Source organism: Penicillium citrinum, assembly GCF_028827155.1.
Source record: "Penicillium citrinum strain IBT 23319 chromosome Unknown utg000008l:1.0-2707905.0:1.0-2709502.0, whole genome shotgun sequence".
NCBI lineage: Eukaryota > Fungi > Ascomycota > Eurotiomycetes > Eurotiales > Aspergillaceae > Penicillium > Penicillium citrinum.
In genome coordinates this window covers 2,306,939-2,324,883 of record NW_026622693.1, presented here as the reverse complement: position 1 = coordinate 2,324,883, position 17,945 = coordinate 2,306,939, and the positions used below count along the sequence as shown (strand labels likewise).

Genomic DNA, 17,945 nt, shown 5'->3' with positions numbered 1-17,945 from the left:
ATAAATTTCATACTGCACTGTACATGGACCCCCCCCCCCCGGGGGGGCAAAGTGTGAGCTCTTAGTGACTACAGAAGGTAACTCAGCCGGCATAATCCTTGGATGAATTGAAGCTCAGATGAACAATGATTAGACCCCGCCACCGCATGAATTTCCGCCCGCACGGGCTGCGCAGTGTACACTAGTATACAGTAGAGTACAGTACATAGAAGGTTGGCCGGGATGGCGACAGTTCCAGCCAACCAGATTATTTCCTACAACGATCCTTGCGGCTACGGATGACTCCAGAAAAGCATAACGGGCACGGTCGCTCGTTTGAACAAATTAGAAACAGCATTTACCTCTTCTACAACCCCGGACATTGAGCAATCCGGATGACAAACAGCGTCATCTACCAATTCAAAGCACCCCAGACAGCACGTTTCCACCAATCACGCAAAAGTTCACCCGTCAATTGTGTTTCCATGTTTAGGGACGGTAGACTGTGGGGAAATCACAAACCAAACGTCTTTGGGAGTGGCAAAACCGCTTACGTGCCGCCCGCTTGGCTGTGCGGCTGTGCGCCACGAGGATTCCGCAAACGACAAGTTGGGACAGGACTGTATCTTGATCAAATTTGTTTGTTCATTTGGTCCAGCGAATGAAATACCTATGCTGTATTTGGGCAAAAGTACTGTACGTATTTTTGACTGTATTTTGTTGTCACGAGATAGAAGATCTTCTAGCCCAACTGCAGGTGTGAGGCTCATTCATGCTTGACCTTTTGGAAAAACGACAGCCTAATTTGTGGATAAGCAGCCGATAGATGAAAGTCCCAATCTCCCCTGACTAAACCTTGTGTTTCATGCCGATGGAAAAAAGAGACAAAGGGTCGTGATTCGTGGATAGTAGACCGATGATCAACCGGCCGGTTTCTGTTTTTTAAAACCCTATGATGTCATGCGATGCTATCAAATCCCTGCTACAAGTTATACTGTACTATGTACGTACACAACTGGGGAAAAGCCAAGGGAAGATTCCAAAGAACCTGATAGCTAGGCTGACGTATGGAATGAACCATAATGTCACAATGATCAGCCATCTATTGTTAAGGCAGCTTTATTCCCAGTTCAGACCGTGTTTTTCCCACCCAAGGGGTTTCGCGTATATTGACCACCCTTTTTAATTCAATTCACATAGCCCGCGCATACCATACCACTAAACCCGATCCGACATTTCTAGATACCCCAGCACTCATGATTATGAAAGTTGCACCTACATCTCCAATAGCCATAGGGGCGCGAAACCTAGACATGCCGCTCGATCATATCCCGAAACCAGCCAATGGAGGCCATGACCCTCTTGCTAATTATAATGATGGAAGAAAAGCTGTTCAAGGGCCTGGTTCCCTCCAAAGCAAGAAATTTGCAGCATACCCCGGCCTCGAACGATGGGAACTCCTGGATGTACTGGGAACTGGAGCATTTAGCAAAGTCTATCGAGCCTCCGACCGCGAAGGCAAAGAAGGGACTGTCGCAGTTAAGGTCTTGAGGAAATTTGACATGAACGAACAACAGGTACGAGAGCCTTATTAAATGCATATTCTGAGTTCCGATCAGAAGCTAACATTAAAGACAGAGATCCAACATACAGAAAGAGATACAAATTATGCGACAATTGAGACACCCCAATGTTACCGAGATCATCGATACAGTCGAAACCGGTCAATATTGCCATATTATTATGAAACTTAGCACTGGAGGAGAATTATTCAATCAATTGGTCAAACTCACATTCCTGAGCGAGGATTTGGCAAAACATGTCATTAAGCAAGTCGCGGAAGCCGTGCGCTATCTACATCAGGATCTTGGTGTTGTACATCGGTACGTATTTACCCAGTTCCGGGAATATCTCCTTATCACGAGCTTAAAGGCTAATGTTTTCTCAGAGATATCAAACCAGAGAATATCTTTTTCGATTCTATACCAATGAAGCCCAGTACAAAACCGAGGCGCAACCTCCCTGGAGAGGAAGATAAAGTTGATGAAGGTGATTTTATTCCAGGCACAGGCGGTGGAGGCATTGGTGTCGTGAAACTAGGAGATTTTGGCCTTTCCAAAGTTATTTCCGGTATGACTACAGCCACACCATGCGGAACTATGTCATACGCAGCACCCGAAATAGTTCGCGATGAGAAATACACCACGGGCGTCGATATGTGGGCCATTGGCTGTGTCCTTTATACACTTCTGGCCGGTTACCCACCATTCTATGACCCAGACACCAAGGTCCTGATGAAGAAAGTTGCCAGGGGAGACTACACCTTTGACTCACCGTGGTGGGACGACGTCTCCAACGACGCGAAAGACGTTGTCTCCAAAACCTTGACCGTTAACACGGATGAGAGACTCAGCATTGAACAATTTCTAGACCACCCCTGGTTTAAGGAGCTTGGCGATGAAAATGATGAGCCAGAGTCCCCAACTACACCTAAAGCTGAGAAAACTCCCGATATCAATGTGGAAGACACCAACGGCGCAAGCACACCTCAAGCTAGTGAAGCCAGTGAAGCTATCCGCGAATCACGCGTGGAAGCGCGTACACCTGGTTTTATGAACGTCCGAGAATTGTTCGATGTCGTGTTCTCCGCACACAGACATGAACAACAAAACAACCCGCAAAAGCAATCACCAGAACAACAAATAGAATCGTCTCATCACCGGAGAACATCAAGCGGTCATGGTAGTATACTCGACAAGCTTGATATTGGAAATAGCGCTTTATTTCAGAAGCGTAATAAGAACTGAAAGGTCTAACTCACGAGTCACGAATTGTTACGATATGTGATTAGGACATGTACGATTAGCATTTTTCTAGCTGAAGAGCATTTATTTGACCACGATATTCACTTCACTTTCAATTCCACTCGGATTTACTCGTAAGGTAGTTTTGACATGTCAGATTTATGATTAAATCTATCACGAAATCTTTTCACGCATGAGAATGACACCGGTTAAATCCACATTGGCTCCAGCGTCAACCCCTGACAAGCATCATAGGTGACGATCATATACTACATCAGTACTAGATATCGTACGCTAATGTACATTTGAAACTCGAGATTATTGGGTCGAATGTTCAAAGGCTTACTGACAATTTTTTTTTTTAAAAAAAAGTCCCCGAGGAAAAAAAAGGTACCTATCTTTCTTAGGTAAGGAAGAGGAAAAAGACTTTGAAGTAAAAGAAACTATCCTGAAATTCATTCTGTCATGGCCAATATTCGCTCAAAAAGACTAAGATCTAATAAATCAAAAGCAATTCTAGTTAAGAAAGAGAATGCTATATAATAAAACAAGAGGATTAATCCATATTCCTTCCATCATAACAATCATAAACGCTGGTCCCTTAGACGCTGACCAGTGGAGTCACGGTGATATTCAGATCATTCTTCTCACTCATGTAAGTGTCCGTGCCAGTGCGGTATGCAATAGATTCCTCATCGACCGTTGTTTCTTGAGTGGCGCGGTCTGCGGCGGGCCAGATGTCGTGGCCGACTGCTTCTTCCTTCCTGCGATGCTCCATGACGACGTCGCGAACTGTCTTCTGGAAGTGGAGAGGACCCAGTTCCATCTCAGGGTGGAGAAGACCGTTGACGAAGACACCGGTGTTAAGGTTCTTCTGGGTGTGAATGCAGAGATACTTGTCCTCAGACATGATTCGCTTGTACATGTCGCTGATCAGGTTGAAAGCCTCGTCGGTGGCATCCTTGTGGCGGTAGACCTCGTAGCGCATTACACACTTAGTTGGGCTGGTAGGGGTGAAGCGCTGCATGAAGAAGAAGTTGGGACTGGGAAAGAAAAGGTTAGCTATGCTTTGCAGATGTAGTGTGGCGATTGATAACTTACGAGATGTTGAAGGAAGCATTTGGCCAGAAGTAAGTGGTGGCAATGCGGAATCCCTTAGCAATCTGATCTTCTCGAGGAGCACCGTAGTGTTGAATGTGGCCATCCTTAGGCTTGACGTAGTAAGAGTTGAGATCGGCAATGGTGGGAATATCGGGGTGGGCAACTTGGCAGTGATAGCACTCGTTGTAGTTATCGGCAAGAATCTTCCAGTTGAAGTCACCCTCCATATCCCAGGTGTGATCGAAATTATATTCATCAAAGTTGTAGTACTGGAAGCGAGGCTGCTCATCGGCACCTTCAAAGTCATCTTTCCAGGCAACCTCAGGGGTCTCGGAAGCATCCAGGTTGACCCAAACGAAGCCATTGCGGTCAAGGTGCACGTGGACAGGAGAAAGCTGGTCGCTCAAGAATGCCTTAATCTCGCCTTGGTGATCTTTGGCAACAACGAACTCGTAACCGGCGGCATCATAGCGGACCCAATCACCGGGGTTGGGGACGCGGGCCTTGTGTGTGGTGAGGAGCCACTTGCGAGAGAAGATCGCCCGGCGCTCGAGATCATACATGGCCTGGGAAGTATACCAGGGGGCGGGAAGAGCGCGAATGGGGGTCTTGTTCTCCTTTGCATCCTCAACTGGGGCAGCAGGAGTAGTACCGAAGAAATTCCTGAAGAAGGACATTTTGAATGTGCTTAAATCGAACCAAAGATAGTTCTTTGAGATTAAAGAGTTAAGAAGCTTGATGCTTTGATTGATCTTTGCTTTGGAGTTGCTGATAACTACATCTCATCCCGACGAAAGTTACGTTTCTATATAGCCATCTCGACACTCTTGACACGGATTCCACGACGCCCCCAGCCGATTCCTTGGACGGTACTCGAAGTTTCGCATCCGAGATGGCTGGCATATTACAATGCGCACGGTAATCAGGTGGCCAATTTTCCAGTCATTCCCCAGGAATTCTAGCGGGAGATATACCTGAGTACCGGTCAGGTGATCGGTAGATCATTGACAGCACCGAATGGCTTGAAGGTTATCGGGCGCTCATTGCCCAGAATAGTTTAGTTTTCTCCAGAATATAGCAAGGATAGCAGCTGATATCATCCCGGATGCCCTGCGTCATTGGCTGGGGAGAGCTCTAGTCTGATCTAGAACGCCGAGATAGAGCCGCTGCTCGGGTCGGTCTGAATCCGTCCCACTCCGGCTGTTTAGAGATTCCTTAAATGGTAAAATTTATCATTATTACACAGTTTAGAGTCACGGTCCACAACCGGATGTCTGGGGTATGACCCGCAAGAAGTTGCAAAAATAACCAAGGCAGAGAGGATATGATGCCCATCGTCATGGAATGGTCATTCATGACGATGATCGTTTTTAAAGCAATGAGTAGCGGCATGAAATGTGCTATTCTCTATTTGTTTTGCTGTTTTGCTAATCTTTGATTTTTTTGTATCTATTCTGTAGCTTAGAAGGATTGATCATGGTACACGTATCAAGGAGATACCATAGAGTTTGCTCAATTCAATTGAAGTTGGAATGTTGAAGCTAAAAGGTCATTTGATGAATGGTAGCTACTACACTTTACACACTAGTAAACCTTACGTGCCATAGACTGGTCTATCGCGCCAATGAAACAGACACGGGTCGGCCACGGAATGGATTGAGACAATCAACTCATCAGACTTAAGCCTTGATAGCTGGCAACGAACCGTTGCTTCTCCAACCTGGGCTTTATTGGACTCAACCCCGTTTGAATGGAATTATCGACGTGGTAGGCCAAAGAGAAGAATGAAGGATAAGCCTTCCCCAAGATATTGAACTAAGAATAGTTTTTTTTTCGAGGTTGAAGAGTCAAGGTGAAGGTTTGCCATTGCTACTGGTCTAGTATACCTCGTGACCGGCTTGTACTTGGGGCATACAGTTCTGGCCAGTCTGGCAGACGCATTGATTCGGCAGGTTCGGCAGGTGGCGAGAAAATGTGGACCATAGCCTGTCATCATTGCCCTGAAATACCGTGCCAAGGCTCTGTATGATGTGGAAGTTGAGAAATGAGACCAGCATTCCATCTCAAAGGTGTTTTTGAGTCTGAATACTTTGCTTTCGCACCAACGACGCAGTGATATGGTTTATCATCCGTGTTATTCCCCGGGCCACTCTTTTGTTCCTGTTCGACAGGCCCGACGGATAGTCATATGATCTTTGGAATAAAACAAGAAGCCCCGAATGACCCTTTTCATTGGCCCTAGATAAGAGTTCCTGATTTGTGTGAAAGCATATGCAAGGCACGACCGATGAGGGAATATTGTCACATGGAGATGTAGTATGGTGATCCAAGCTTTGTCCAGGGACATCCTGAGTCTATAGGGAACAAGGATGATGAATCGGTAGAATTGAAAGTTAAATACTGATTTCGTATCTTCAGTGTTCTCCAAATATTTCCATTCCTTTCCCAATCTTGAAGCGTTCTATGTGTCTACTGTAGTCGGGTTTTTATCAGTAATGCTGCGAGTGGCCCTGGAATCCCTATATACAAAGCTGCAAAATATTTAAACATGCTCAACATGCATTCCAGGCCATTCCCCTTGGGTCTGCTTCTCAATAATATCCGTATTGATTGTGCGGTGATGTCCAGGTAGCACTGGATGACCGCGTGATTCAAACACACCGCCAGTAATGCCACCTTTTTCGAAAAGGTGGTCGACATCTTCCAGCTCGAGCCCCTTTGTCTCAGGGAAGAAGAAATATACCATTGGAATCTTGAGTAGTCAGCATAAACTGGAACACACCGAATGTTTTGAGATTCCACAAAGGAATACTTACCCAAGCAAAGCAAAAGCATGCGAAAATAATGAATGTACGCCATGATATGTTATCAATAGCGGTAGGGGTGACTTGAACCACGATGACTAGGATTGTTAGTATTGAAGTCTCAAAACGAAAGAACATCCACTATTCTATACTTACAAACGCACATCCAGTTGACGAAACCCGCAAATGCTTGACCGCGTGCACGGATGCGAGTCGTGGTAATCTCACTAGGATAAAACCTGCTCAAGGTTAACACTATACATTGAAAAGGCATCGCATATAACCTACCATGGCACAGGCAAATAACCAAACCCAAGGAATATCTGGAAAATGAAGACGAAGACTGTTGCAGCATATGCACATGAGGTAGTGCCGATAGATAAAAGAATGGCGGTCATGACGAAGCATAGACAAAGACCGGCAGCGGAAATCATGAGTGATGTACGACGACCAAAACGATCCATGCTCCACAGGGGAATTATGGACCCAACAAGGTAGGCAAGAGAGGTACATCCTCCAAGGATCAACGACAAATTACGGGATAAATTCATGGCATTTTGGTAAACGATAGGCGCATAGTAATTGATCATATTTGAGCCTTTATATGTCAGCTTTTCCAAAGTGTTTGGCGATATAAAAGGGGCCACCCACCAGTGAATTGCTGCTGGACATTCACCAAGCCTGCAAGGATCATCCGTCGGAGGTTTTGCATCTTGCCACCGGAGAGCAATTCTCTATATTTGAAGGGACCACCAGCCGACTCAATTTCAAGCGATGTCTCAATTTGACGACGGAGATGAATGACCTCCGGCGTTGACTCGTCTGCGGGTTGTTCCAACTGAAGTCGAGCAAGCACTGAGGCCGCCTGGTCACTACGATCTTGTTCACACAACCAACGAGGTGTGTCAGGTAATGGAATCATTTGAAGAACAAGACAGACGGCGAAAAATGCCTGGAAGCTGATTGGAAATCGCCACTGCACTGGAGAGTCGACGAAACTGAGACCATAATCTAGCCAATAGGCGATACAAAGCCCGACGATGGTAACTGTGCCTTGTGCAGAGAGTAGAGTACCACGTAGCTCCGGGCGTGCCATCTCTGAATGCTTTTAGCAATCGAACATCTTCGAAATAATATAGCCACGTAGAAATATTCACATACCACTTTGATACGTCGGAACGGTGCTACTGTTAATGCCATTACCTAGCCCGGTAACAATTCTCCCAACGAGAAATTGCGCAGTAGAATAGGAAGAGCCGAGGATGATAGTTCCAATGATCATGATCGTACCTCCGGCCATGATCATTCTCTTTCGACCGATACGGTGACCGAAAACAAAAGCAATGAGACATCCCACGGCGCAGCCAATGTCATATATTGAAGTTACTGGACCCTCGCGATTAATCGCATTGATCTATATTCTCGAGGAATTCTCACTCACGAATGCCCTGCATATTCGCATCGGGGTGGCCGAATTGTTTTCCAAATTCATTGTCTGCTCCAACCAGTCCACTCATCACACCCTGATCATACCCCAGGAGAAGAAAGGCCTGGCAGCTGGCGGCTGTATCAATCCTGGTTAGTCTCGGCCCGATATTAGAGATGAAGAAATGGAAACTATACCTGTGACAGCCCAGTGAAGACTTCTTCCACGAATTTGACCCATCTTGAAAGCTTATGCAGAAGCAGAGACTCAATGAAATGTGGAAAGACGTTGAAGAGAAGGGAAGTCCGGGGTCCCCACGGCTTTCAGCCGTCCATTTTGAAGGAGGAAACATTACCCCCCAGCATCTCGCTAGCACTTAGGCCGAAGCATCACGCTTTTTTCGGGGTGAATTAGCCCGGGCCGTCACTCTTCATGCATTTCAACGTCCAAAAGTGGTTTAGTGGAACTCCAAATCCGGGGATCTGCGGAGATTCCCCGCACTTTTTGCCGAATGAAGCGACTTAAGCTTCTGGAAGGCTGGAAATAACCGTCGCCGGGCTTGACTAGGAGGGCGCCACTGGCTGTCTTGAAGAAATCGAAGATGAACCTCTTGAGATGTCCCGAAGAACAGTTCTAGGCTGCTGTTGTGACCCTGTCGCCTACTTGCTGGCGTGCCATGAGCTCGAGCACAAAGGATCGTCAGTGCTCGAGCAATATTCTGAGACCATGAAGAGTCGAGTTGCATTCGCTTGTTTTGACCTTCTTCTCTCTTGGGAAATGTATTCATTTGATTAGTTTACAATCGACGATCCAAACTCGAACTTCGATGTACGAGGGCAGAGTTGGTTATAAATAGGCATGCTGGAAATATGATACCGATGGCGTCCTATCCTTTGTTCTCCAGATTGAGAGAGTGAGATTATCAGGCTGTTAAATCATTCAGAGATGGATTTGTACATTGCCCGAGCTGTAGCTTTTGAAATCTCGTGTTTTGCTTTACCCAACAATAGCGATGCATCCAGTCTCCATGTGGATATCGACTGGAACAATGTGTGGATCGAGTCTAAAACAACGGCCACTCTACAGTCAGTCGTAAATCCACCACTCCTGTCAAACAGTAGTACATGCGAGAATGCCTTGAACTCTCTCAAGTCAGTGGCCGCTGATTATGTTCGCTATGTCCCCTGGTTCCCCTATCCCCGTCTTTCGGTTCCAGTAATCAACCCCCCCCCCCCGGGGGTCAAGAATGAGACCCATTGTTCCACAAGCTGAGACTTCACGTACGCGGATCAACTACTACTGGACTTTATGGCGAATACTCCAAATGTATCTCATATCATCAATTTCAGTACGACACCTGACTGGATGTGGGTGACCGATACTCCTTATGAGTATCCGGAGGATGTCAACACGATCGACTGGAACTACAACAATGGAACGCAACTACGCGATCCTTCGCTGAAAGAAACCTCCGAGTGCTATGCACGGATTTTTTCCTGGTACGTAAAGGGCGGATTCACTGATGTGTTTGGAGTCTACCGCAAATCTGGTCATCATCTTGATATCGAGTACTGGGAAATCCTGAATGAATCAGATCCAGAACATACCATCAGCCCAGAACTTTAAAATAAGATCTACGATTCTGTCACTTCTGCAATTCACGAAGTCTCGCCGAAAACCCAATTCGTTGGCCTTGCTTTAGCCACGCGCAATGTGACCCGCGTGAAGGATTTCCTCCATCCTGCAAACCACAAGCCCGGCACACCCCTGGACTGGATCAGCTATCATTCCTATGCTACTCCGGATAACTCAACAACCCAGAATGAGGCTGCGCAGAGTTTCAAAATGGCAAGCACATTCCTCGCTGAAGTAGCCGAGATTGAAGCTGTCCGAAAGGCTTCATCGCCATTGACACGCACCACCATCAATGAACTGGGCACTATGGACCCCCCCTCAGATCAACTGTGTTCTACGATAATTATACCATCCCCGGGCAGTATTGGGTTTGGATTGGGGGAGTATACGCATACATTTTCTTAAAGCTCGCCGTGGTTGGAATTGATGCCATTGGAGAGAGCCAACTGAGTGGCTACGCAGGCCAATATCCATCTGTCTCGATGATATATCATCAGACTGGCCTGCCAACCGCTCGCCTGCGTGTCCTACAATTAATACAGAAGAATCTTCTCATTGGCGACAACCTAGTTCAAACTACGAGCGATGAGTCTCAGTTCCACGCTCAGGCGTTGGAGACAGTCGATGATACCGGGAAGATGTTATTGGTAAACAAGCTGGATAAAGGAGTCACCATTGAAGTGTCAGGTTTCCAGAAAGCAGACGTAGAAATTGTTGACATGGGTACGGGTGGTAATCCATGGCGCACTGAGCTTGTAGAAGGAGGTATGGAGCTTTCTCCATAAGCTGTAGCCATTATTACCCAGTCCTAGGACGGGAATTTGGGCTTGAATCCTAGCAGTGGATGTGATGAACATGTAGGGTTGTCTGGAGAACTATTCGGAAGACCAAGGAACACCTGCATCAGGCTAGATTATTGAAGATACATCATCTGCCTTCGGTTGCCGTTCCAGCCGTGGGAAATTGAGCTTTAAGCTAGTTTATCAATTGTTTGAATGCCATGTTGCCTTGATATCCTCTATCGCATCGTATCCATAACACCAATCTCTGGTTTTCCTATTCATCATTCCGCCAACGGCAGCAGAAATCTCATCCTCTATCTCAGCAGCGTCATGGAGGTCTTCAATTGGCACTTCGATTATCTCATTGGCGTTTTTAATAACATTGTGCAGGGCCTCCCGCTCTTTGCCCGCTGGTACATGATACGAGTCTCCTCCACGGAGACTAGCTCTCTGCACAGCAGTTGTTCTTTTCTTCCGAACATTTTCAAACACGGACAAGGCAGCTTTCAATTGATTCGGTTCAGGCACATCCGACCGATTCGGACATGCGAGGTCTAAAGCAGCGGCAAGTGAAACTGCATCTTCGACCGCAAGACTAACACCCATGGATAGGTAAAAAGCCATTGCATGGGCCGCGTCACCAGCCAGTGTGAAATGGCCGGAAGGATGAGTCCAACTTTGGAGCGGAGGGACGGCGTAAACAGGATAGTTTACGATTTTGGGTAGTGATATATCGAGAAGCTTTTGAACACTTGAAATTTGTGTTAGATGGCAATATGAGAATGGACAAGAAATCTTTTAAAGGATCCGACTTACACTGGGCTAAAATCTTTGAAAAGCTCTTTGACAATTTCCTTGTGCTCATCGTAGGACATGGTTGTCGTATCAACTGTATCACGATGGGATAAAACGGTATTCAGCATGGTGGCACCTTTGATCTGATAAGTCATGCAGGATACGTCCGGTGCAATCCAAAAGTTTGAATTCTCCGAATTGCCAATCCCCAATTCCGTCAGTTCAGGGTGTTCTTTAATCTTGGAGACCTCAGCCATCATCCTGAACGCGGCCCATCCCGTTGGTTGAGAGGCCGGATCAGCATCTTTGAGAAGTCGTGAGCGTGCGAAGGAATTTATACCTGTAACAAAAATAAGTATGATTTGAACATCATGATCGAGAGGAACATACCATCCGCTGCGATAACCAGGTCTGCCTCGATTGTCCTTCCATTCTTTAACCATATCGCTCCTTTGTCGAAGTCATACTCTATAACCTTGCTATCAAGGAGTATCTTCGCCCCAGAACGAATCGCGTGCTTATGTAGGATATCATGCAACGTTGCTCGATGGAGCACAATATATGGAGCTCCGTATTGATTCTCCATATCCGCAACATCCAAGACGCCGATTGGATCATCATTTCTGTGATCACGGACGAAGGTCTGCTGCAGCATACTACTATGTGCTCGTATATCCTCCTTCAGTCCCCACTGGTAAAAATACTTGACGGCTTGTGGGGTCATTTGAATACCGGCGCCCAGCTCTGCTAACTGGGGCGCTGATTCCACGACTTGAACGTCATATCCAGCCTGTGAGAGGGTGATTGCTAAGGAGAGACCGGCAATGCCAGCTCCAACTACAATGATTCGCATGGTAAGATAAGTACCGGGGTCACTATTTGTCCTAGAGTTATAAAGGAGGACAAGTAAGCATGTCGCGCCTAAAAGGAAGTAAAATTAAACTTTAGGAGCCACTGGATTCCTCGGCAAGAATGCGATGAGGGGAACACGCGCCATGATGTTCGGTGGGAAGAGGATGGAACTTGCAATGGGAGCAAAAACCCTTAACTTTCTTTCCCGCATTTTTGAGATTCGCTGATGATGTCATATCAAAGGACCAAAGAGATCATACTCGAGCTTTATTTATTTTCAGATATCACAAATTTGTTACGAGTGATAGTAGCTGAGCATTTAGGATAAGAATGAGCTCTCGAGCTAGGGGGATCGCAAAGTCAGATCTTCAGATTGGATTTTAAAATTTCTAAGATTTGATATCGACGGCCTGTAGTGGGTTGCTCGAATAAATGTTTCGCGCAAAATTAATCACCATTTCCCACTAGCTGTATCAGAGAAAAGGAGTGCTATCATAGAGCGAGGATGAAATCACGCTGAATGACCACGCAAAAGATTTGCAGTTCAACAAGTTATTTTCTTTTATCAGCTAGGGGATCTTTGTGTACCGCAAAAACGCTGGAGATCAGCATGTTATTCACGCCATTAGTTCTCGAGCTCCTTCAGCTTTCCCAAGTCTCTTGGGATTTCAATTTCTCCGTGATCTCCGCGGCGATGTCTCTGCGAGCCCTGGAAGACACTGTGTCAATTGGTCTTAGGTATTTCCACATGCTATTGTATCTACAGCCCACGACCTCTATGGAGGTGAAACGCTGATACCCAGATATGGTGAGGGTGTTGAGACGAAGCCACCTCCATGACGGCGTTGGGTATAATGTTTACTGTATCATGGCAGATGACAGGGCTGCGCCGAGCCTGCAGAGTACCCCGACTGGCGCTGGAAACCTGGAAACTACTGATATATCAGCTTAAATTCCAGAGAAGAGAAAACGATATTAACGCATAAATGAAAGCCTTTCAGAGAGAAGATTAAAGTCGTCAAAGCCTCACACTTCTAGAGAAGTTGGTGAAGGTGTGGTCTTCCGTCTAAGGATGACTAAAGTTGTTTCATCATGGTAGGCAGGGGAAATCAAGATAGATACTTTTCAACTTACCAGTTCGAGAGTAATTTTAGAATCATCTGAGTTCAGGTATCACCTATTACCGGCCTATCACGACAACTCAAGTTGGATGTCGCTGTACACCTTGGCATATCCTCAATCATCATATGAAATGATCTTGCGTCGTGGATGACTGAACCGAGGCCCTTGAGTAAGTCCTTGTTCGGTTGCAGCCTCATATGTGTCCCCATAGTCAAGACCTTCTGGCTCAGTAGTGTGCGGTGCAGGCTGGGGTGTCGCCTTGTGCGTAGGCCGCGTATTGTTCCCTGTTGCTAGATCGCCCTTCGGATTTGGGGAGTTTGTAGGGCTCGGGGCTTCATCTTTGGTGCTGACCGTGTCGCGCAATTCATCTTCGCTCTTCGTTCTTCTAGCTTCGTACTCAGCTCTATCCTGCTCAAGCTGTCTCTTTCGAAGCAACGCGTGGATTTCGCTGTGTCTGAAGATTTCTATCTGTTTATCCGTGAGTGTACGCTTCACCCCATCCTGGTAGTATCCCAGATCTGCTTCCTCCTCGTCATAATGGTCGTTCTCAACGGCGGGATCAGCGCTGGGCAGGATGATTGTTTGAGGATGGCCTGGGAAATGCGATGCTTGGAAGGCTTGGAGGTCTTCCTGGATGCAGCATTTGGTCAGTCAATGCAAGGATGAGATGGATTGAGAGTATGCTCACGAGAGTGACAGTTGGGATTTGCATGCTGCTGACGATTTTGAGGAGGTCAAGTTGCGACGCGGACGCGCGAGTCAAAAATACATGTTACGATACGGTACAGTGTATTCATGCCTGGGAAAAATGGCGTTCAATATCTGGCTCACTTCTTTAAGATGCGATTCTATTGAGATTTTGAACATCTTTGAATATTGATCCTCTCTGGATATGATCGGCGTGTCCAATCTCCGAGGGACTTATCGAGAAGCCTCCAACCACAGCCCAGTAGCAATCGACAAAGTAACAGTTATCTGGTATAAAATAAACCGCTTTAGATTTTGAACATATTTGGAAGAATTTAGTATGAAGATGAAATCCTGGCTACAATGCTTTTGTTCTCTCGATATTTTTAGTCCAGTAGAGTATTGTTCAAAAGAATACCTTAGTAGGATATGGGATTGCGACTCTAAGTGTTAGAGGGGCAATCCCATATTCTACTAAGGTGCGGCTGTTCCTGAACGTGACACCCCGTGGGAGTGTACTTTTCCCCGGAGCATTTGTGGACCACGATCGAAGAGAGTATTGGTAAGTTGTTCGAATGCAGTATATACTAACATGCTTTGCGGATCAGGCGCTATAAGTAAATTTTGGATAAACAGATCACACTGGGACAAGGTATACCCCACCAGATGCATCTTATGGAAAGCTGAAGAATTAGATACTAATACCGATGATGAAGCTATATTTCGTAAGAGGGCCATGAGAGCTTTGGTTCCTTCTAGAATGAGAGAATCTTCTCCTTGTCCTCTTTATCCTCAGTACGAGCCCTGACACGTCGATCGCGGGCAATTGCCAAGGCATACAACAGCGTCAAAACCGTGCCGGCAAGCGTGATACCCATCAGAATCCAATATCCACGCTTGTATAATGGTGCATCATCTTTGGTGAAGCAAAAGACAGCGAGAATACCGCCCGCATTTCCGATACCAATGACATATCCAGACCCAATACTCCGTTCCTTGTGGCCATGCATGTTCATCATGACCCAGCAAATGATCACAGCGCCGGAACTGAAAGCGCCCATGGTAATGAAGCAGATTCCAAGATATTCTGCAGAGAATTGACCAGCACCGTGCTTTGTCAGCATAATAGCGAGGCCAATGATGATGAGAACATCACCAAGAAGGATGAATGGCAGGCGAATACTCCACAAGTCTGATAAGTATGCCGTCAAAATGCAGAGTCCGATGGCCGCAGCGAAGGGAGGCACACTATGCAATTGTGTCTGGATAGTTCCGTATCCCAGAGCTTTGATGATTGTCGGGGCGAAGTAGGAGAAGGCATAGATAGGAACCACAACGGCTATTTCCTAAGGTTAGCTTATTTTCAACCCCCAAAATCGAAATAAAACACTTACTGAAATACATGAGCGCGGCTAGATGCATTTTGAGATCTTTAGCGCTTGCGAAAATATCGCTATTCGTCACCCGTTCTTCCTTCTCCTCGTAGTTGCGTGTCTTCGCGACCATGAAAGCCTTTTCATCTTCAGATAACCAAGAGGCTTGTTGGGGGAAATCCGCGCAACAGAAGAATGCAATGATGCCGACCAGAATAGAGGCAATTCCTTCTAGCAGGAAGATCCATCGCCAGTTTTCTAGACCACGCATACCATCCATTTTGGCAATAGCAGAAGCGAGAAGACCGCCAAACGCTCCGGCAAAGATGACTGATGACCAGTAGAAGGTGAAACGCTTCTGCGCTTCGGTGCGTTTATACCAAAAGCTAATAAGATAAAAACTGCCTGGGAAGATACCGCATTCGCTCAGTCCGAGGAAGAATCGAGTCGCAATCAGGCCGCTATAGTTCTTAACAAAAGCTTGACCAAGCATGCATATCCCAAAAGCAACAATACAGCCTGACAACCAAACATGCGGCTTAAGCTTTTTCATCACGATATTGGACGGAATCTCGAAAAGAATATAGGGGATATAGAATATAAGAAGAGCAACATTTTCCCGGTTGCCATAAAGATACAAATCATCAGGCATACTCATCGTGAGCGCGTTCGAAATATTGACTCTGGAATGGAGTCAGCACATGGAGTCAAGCCATCCCTGCAATGCGGCCACTTATTGGCAAGGGATAATTCAATTGTAGCACCAAGCGACGTGGATATTGTCATACCGATCCAAAAACGCCACAAAATAGATCGCAAACAGCATTGGCATCACATGCATGTCAATCTTGCGAACGAGGGCTGCTTCGTCGATGTGAGCTGGAAGGGTATCGCCTTCATGGGATGTTTCGCCCGGACACCCCGTCTGATCGACTTTATGGTCCTCTGCCAAAAGTTAAGCAATAGATCTATTGAGATTCGAGTGGGAATCAAGTAAATACCGGTAGTCGCACCCATTTTCGCGGTTTTGTCGGATTTACCCCAAAGGCCAACAGTTGTCGTGAAAGGGAGCCGAAGGAGCAGCAAGACCCGAGTCAGTTAGGCGCAAGAGTCGCGAGGTAAAGAGGACAAAAGAAGATAACACCTTCAACGCCGGGCAGAGATCGATTTAAAGATCGACGAGCAAGTCGTCCCGTTTTTAAGGGGGAGCCGACAATACATAACTCTTTCATAGGTCCATTGTTGGGGGTGGAGACCGCATGAGAATGTCAGTCTCTCGTTCGTGGAGATGGATCGCATACAGACGATTAGTGCCTCTAGATTGGAAGAGCTAGTCTTGCCCATGCATAACGCTCTAGTCGCACAATACTGCCTAATTCTGTATGATTTTCCCGGGCCGCGAACCAGAAGAAAGGGACAATACACTGGGTACGTGGTTAAACAGGGCAAGGAATGAAAAACAACACTGATGGCTAAGGAGAATTGACGGGATTATCATCGCTGACTTGTCCCTTCCAAGCTCTGCATAAAAAACAAGCCTCTACGATGCTTGGCAGGCGTCGATGTTGCACTACTATTTAAGCCTATCGAGCCCTAAATTGAGCATTGGGCATCGCCGTGGGTCGATTGTTCAGCTTGTTGGGGCCAAATTATGGGCCTCGTGCCGCTCTGACAACAAACCGAGGCCCATGCGGAAACTTAAAGTAGTTCCGGGGGTTTTAGCGATAGCATCCAGTCATCAATGGAATCTGCTGGGCGGGATGATCTCTTCTATGAATTTTGAATCCTTAAGACGCGACCGCGCTGTCATGACACGGATGATTTCCAATGGAAGATTAGAAGAAAGGGATGACAGAGAGGAGGAAAGACGGGGTAACTAAATGGAGGTTCTGCGATCTTCTTTTCGGAAGATCGACAAGTCCTCCCAAAGTTCAAGTTTGTTTGTTGGTCTTCACAGATATTTGTACTATATAGTCGCTGCTCAATATAGTCGTTCATAAAGATTGCACTCGCCGACAGATCCAGGCATTGTTTGAGCTTCCAGGATAAAATGTCTTTTACTCGCCCGGGCGATATTTTGCTCGCTTTTATTAAAACATGCCGGATACGTTCACTTTCTTGGGTGGCGCACGAGAATTCTAGTAGTTCGAGTAGAAATACGAGCTTGAACATCATATAATATGATCTGGACATGATTTCAAAGACCTTCAATTTGTCCTTTTTATCGTCCCGTCCATTCAGTCGTAGTGTTTATACTGTGTGACACGTATACTTGGGATGAGATTGGGGGTGGCTGTGTCTTCTTTTCAGCCACCTTGTCGATCTTTCATGAAGTCACTGCATAAGACCCATTTGCCATCGTCTGGACTTCTAGAGACAATCTTCTAAATGTTGATATCATGATCTAAATCAAATTCGAGTTCCATTGTGGCAGGTTTCCCTCAAGCTATCGACATTTTGGGTTGCATGCATGCGCACCAGAGTATCTTTTTTCTTGCAATACTACAGCAATTCAAATCGTCTCTTATGACTAGACATCGAGCCACTGATACTCGTAAATAAAGATGAGACGACAAGACACTCGA

At 46.2% G+C, this 17,945-nt stretch overlaps 8 protein-coding genes across 8 annotated transcripts; 3 read left to right on the top strand and 5 right to left on the bottom strand.

Annotated features, from left to right (window-relative positions):
• Nucleotides 1–1,292: 1,292 nt before the first annotated feature.
• Nucleotides 1,293–2,786, top strand: N7469_009312 (uncharacterized protein; the record flags this gene model as incomplete). The annotated part of the gene is made up of 3 exons (XM_056648230.1): nt 1,293–1,556; nt 1,618–1,862; nt 1,928–2,786. The coding sequence occupies 3 exons, from the start codon at nt 1,293–1,295 to the stop codon at nt 2,784–2,786; spliced, it is 1,368 nt and encodes a 455-aa protein (XP_056497995.1).
• A 598-nt stretch (nt 2,787–3,384) lies between these two features.
• N7469_009311 (uncharacterized protein) lies at nt 3,385–4,561 on the bottom strand (the record flags this gene model as incomplete). Its single annotated transcript, XM_056648229.1, has 2 exons — nt 3,385–3,826; nt 3,885–4,561. The coding sequence occupies 2 exons, from the start codon at nt 4,559–4,561 to the stop codon at nt 3,385–3,387; spliced, it is 1,119 nt and encodes a 372-aa protein (XP_056497994.1).
• Nucleotides 4,562–6,426: 1,865 nt separating this feature from the next.
• Nucleotides 6,427–8,354, bottom strand: N7469_009310 (uncharacterized protein; the record flags this gene model as incomplete). Its single annotated transcript, XM_056648228.1, has 8 exons — nt 6,427–6,636; nt 6,701–6,786; nt 6,845–6,927; nt 6,977–7,286; nt 7,340–7,786; nt 7,850–8,074; nt 8,130–8,252; nt 8,312–8,354. 8 exons carry the CDS (start codon nt 8,352–8,354, stop codon nt 6,427–6,429), a joined length of 1,527 nt encoding a protein of 508 aa, XP_056497993.1.
• A 1,125-nt stretch (nt 8,355–9,479) lies between these two features.
• N7469_009309 (uncharacterized protein) lies at nt 9,480–10,154 on the top strand (the record flags this gene model as incomplete). The annotated part of the gene is made up of 2 exons (XM_056648227.1): nt 9,480–9,663; nt 9,781–10,154. The coding sequence occupies 2 exons, from the start codon at nt 9,480–9,482 to the stop codon at nt 10,152–10,154; spliced, it is 558 nt and encodes a 185-aa protein (XP_056497992.1).
• Nucleotides 10,155–10,231: 77 nt separating this feature from the next.
• On the top strand, nt 10,232–10,534 carry N7469_009308 (uncharacterized protein; the record flags this gene model as incomplete). The annotated part of the gene is made up of 1 exon (XM_056648226.1): nt 10,232–10,534. One exon carries the CDS (start codon nt 10,232–10,234, stop codon nt 10,532–10,534), a length of 303 nt encoding a protein of 100 aa, XP_056497991.1.
• Nucleotides 10,535–10,732: 198 nt separating this feature from the next.
• Nucleotides 10,733–12,179, bottom strand: N7469_009307 (FAD-dependent oxidoreductase; the record flags this gene model as incomplete). The annotated part of the gene is made up of 3 exons (XM_056648225.1): nt 10,733–11,282; nt 11,348–11,666; nt 11,717–12,179. 3 exons carry the CDS (start codon nt 12,177–12,179, stop codon nt 10,733–10,735), a joined length of 1,332 nt encoding a protein of 443 aa, XP_056497990.1.
• A 1,235-nt stretch (nt 12,180–13,414) lies between these two features.
• N7469_009306 (DUF3807 domain-containing protein) lies at nt 13,415–14,012 on the bottom strand (the record flags this gene model as incomplete). The annotated part of the gene is made up of 2 exons (XM_056648224.1): nt 13,415–13,930; nt 13,989–14,012. 2 exons carry the CDS (start codon nt 14,010–14,012, stop codon nt 13,415–13,417), a joined length of 540 nt encoding a protein of 179 aa, XP_056497989.1.
• A 730-nt stretch (nt 14,013–14,742) lies between these two features.
• Nucleotides 14,743–16,377, bottom strand: N7469_009305 (uncharacterized protein; the record flags this gene model as incomplete). Its single annotated transcript, XM_056648223.1, has 4 exons — nt 14,743–15,326; nt 15,382–16,043; nt 16,149–16,305; nt 16,362–16,377. 4 exons carry the CDS (start codon nt 16,375–16,377, stop codon nt 14,743–14,745), a joined length of 1,419 nt encoding a protein of 472 aa, XP_056497988.1.
• Between the last annotated feature and the right edge of the window lie 1,568 nt (nt 16,378–17,945).